The 2,587-nt window shown below is 59.8% G+C and overlaps 1 protein-coding gene across 1 annotated transcript in view; it reads left to right on the top strand.

Moving 5' to 3' along the window:
- Positions 1-1,833: 1,833 nt before the first annotated feature.
- Positions 1,834-2,587, top strand: part of SLC17A7 (solute carrier family 17 (vesicular glutamate transporter), member 7) — a 12,917-nt gene continuing 12,163 nt past the window's right edge. The window contains exon 1 of the mRNA XM_011946387.1: positions 1,834-1,910. Within this exon, the coding sequence (XP_011801777.1) occupies positions 1,885-1,910 (26 nt within the window). The 5' untranslated portion in view covers positions 1,834-1,884. The remainder of the gene's footprint in view (positions 1,911-2,587) is intronic.

Below are 2,587 nucleotides of genomic sequence, written 5' to 3' on the forward strand. Positions count from 1 at the left end.
AAAAAAAAAAAAAAAGAAAGAAGGAAAGAAAAAAGAGAAAGAAAGAGAAAGGAAGGGGAAAGGAAGGAAGATAGAGAAAGGGGAAGGAAGGAAGGAAAGAAGGAAGAAAGAATGAAAGAAAACAGAAGAAAGAAAAGGAAGGAAGGAAGGAAGGAAGGAAAGAAAAGGCAGGCAGGCAAGCACAATGTGTCTGCAATGGGGTGAATTGGGAGGGAGGGGGAGAAAAGATGGGGAAGAGGTCAGGGTGGGAGTGACTTCAGGCAGGGTCTTGCCGGCCGCGGGAACGGAGGAGCGAACGTGAGCGCCGTGTCCACCAGAGGGCGCAACATATCCCTGCCCATCGTCTCCGAGAACTACAGCTCCCAGCAGCCCTCGGAGTGCACGGCCCTTCTCTAGCGAGCGCTGAGGCTCAGAGGCCGCTGGGACTTGTAGTTGGGATAGTGAGCCGCTGGAGGAGGCCAAGTAACTCATTCCCAGGTCTTGAAAAAGTGTGGGGCTGGGTCCTTGCCTCCTTCCTTGGTTTCCATGGCGATGGTTTCGGCAAAGGCCCAGGTTTTGGCAGCGGCGGGGCCCGCTTCCCACTCCCTCCTCTTCACCATCTGCTCCACCCTCACACCTGGCCCCGAGCCGCAACCACCGCCTCCGCACCCCGGCCGGGGACTCTGCAGCCACTGGGTGGCGCGTGTGAGCGGCTCCCGCGCTGGTACTTCAGCCCCACGAGTCCCGGTTCCTACCTCCCTTCTGCCTCAGAGACCAGCAGCGTCCTCCGTTCTGGGGTCCCAGGGGTTTCTCAAAACTGTGAAACCAGAGACCCAGCCAGTCAAGGCTGGAAGCGAGAGGCTGCGGCGGTCAGTGGCTTCCCGGCGCCCGCCCGCCGCGCCGTCTGCTCCTCCCACCCCACCGCGGGCCGCATCATGAAAATTTAATTCCAAATGCATTTGCGGCCCGACGCGGGGAGGTAGTAGGGAAAGGATCACCCTCCTGGGGCCTGGATCTGGAGGTGGACTCAGCGCCGGGAGATGGGCTGGTCTGAGGACAGGAGCGGGGCGGGACCCTGTCTGCGGGCCCAGGACAGGGAAGGGCGGGGCTCTACCCAGCGGGGCGGGGCTGGAATTCAGGGGTGGAGACAGAGTTCGGTGGGCGGGGACAGATTCCGGGGGGTGTGGGCAGGACTGGGAGGGCAGGGACGGATCTCAGGGTCAGAAGTCGGAGGGCGGGGACCGATCCCATGGGGCGGGGGCAGGACTGGTAGGGCGGGGACAGATCCCAGGGGCGGAGGCCAGAGCTTGGTGGGCGGGGTCAGATTCCGGGGGCGGGGACAGGACTGGGAGGTCGAGGACAGATCCCAGTGGCGAGGGTCAGCAGTCGGAGGGCGGGGAGAGATCCCATGGGACGAGGGCAAGACTGGGAGGGTAGGGACAGATCCAGGGGGCGGGGAGAACTGGGAGGGAGGGGACAGATCCCAGGGACCGAGTCCAGAACTCGTGGGTGCGGACAGATTCCAGGGGTCAGCGAGAGATCCTATGGGAAAGGGGTAGAACTCAGATAGCACGAACAGATTCCAGGGGGTAAGGACAGGACTGAGAGGTAGGGGACAGATCCCAGGGACAGATTCTAGGAGGAAGGGACACAACTCCAAGGATAGGGAGAGAACTCAGAGGGTGGGGGCAGAGCTCAGGTCAGCGACAGATCCTAGGGGAGGAGACAAATTCAGAGGGCGGGTGAGGATGCCAGGGGGCGCGGCTCACAATTTAGGGGGCGGGGACAGATCTCCAGTGGGTGGAGACAGAACTCAAATAGCGGAATGGATCCCTCGGAGCTAGGGAAGAACTCAGAGCGTGGATAGATCCCAGAGGAGCGGGGAAAAAACACAATGGGGAGACTATGGGGCCGCAGCTGGCGCTGGTGGGGTGTGTGAAATATAACTGTGGGGGACGGAAGCCAGAGGGAAGAAAATCGGGGTTAGGGAATGAAACTCATGGAGAGAAGCAACAGGGAGGAGAGAGGCGCCAGAGGGAGAATAGAGTTGGAGTATGGGATTCAAAGGGGAAAGATGGAAACTCAGGAGGAGATGGAGCTCAACGGTGAAGAACCAGGTGGCGAAAGGAACTAGAAGGGGACAAGGGGTGGATCGAAGTAGGCGTTGGACTTGAGGGGAAAGAATTTCCCTTGAATGAGAAAGAACTCCTGGATGAGACTATTGGAACTGGCGACGAGGTGGGATGGGGATGGAATTGGGGGGTGGGGGCGGAGAGGGAGTCCAGGGGTGAAGGAATTGGAGGATGAACGCAGAGGGAAAGTCAGAGAAGACAGGATTGTAAGGGACGAAATTAGGGGGAACAAAAGTGGGGGAGAGAAATGATGGGGATGAGAACTCAGGAGAGGAGAGAAAATCTGGGTAGGAGCCAGGGGGATGGAACGGGGATAGGGGGAGTAGCTTGGGGAAGGAACAGAATTGGGGGGCGTGAACTCGGAGGCGTGAGTTCAGAACCCAGAGGCGTGGTCTTGGAAGGCTCAGGCGGAGACAGGACGAGGACAAAAAGGCTGCAAGAGGGGGCGGGTCTGGCAGACGAGGGGAGGGGCCTGG

The sequence above is a fragment of the Colobus angolensis genome, unplaced genomic scaffold (genome assembly GCF_000951035.1).
Source record: "Colobus angolensis palliatus isolate OR3802 unplaced genomic scaffold, Cang.pa_1.0 Scaffold25, whole genome shotgun sequence".
Taxonomy (NCBI): Eukaryota; Metazoa; Chordata; class Mammalia; order Primates; family Cercopithecidae; genus Colobus; species Colobus angolensis.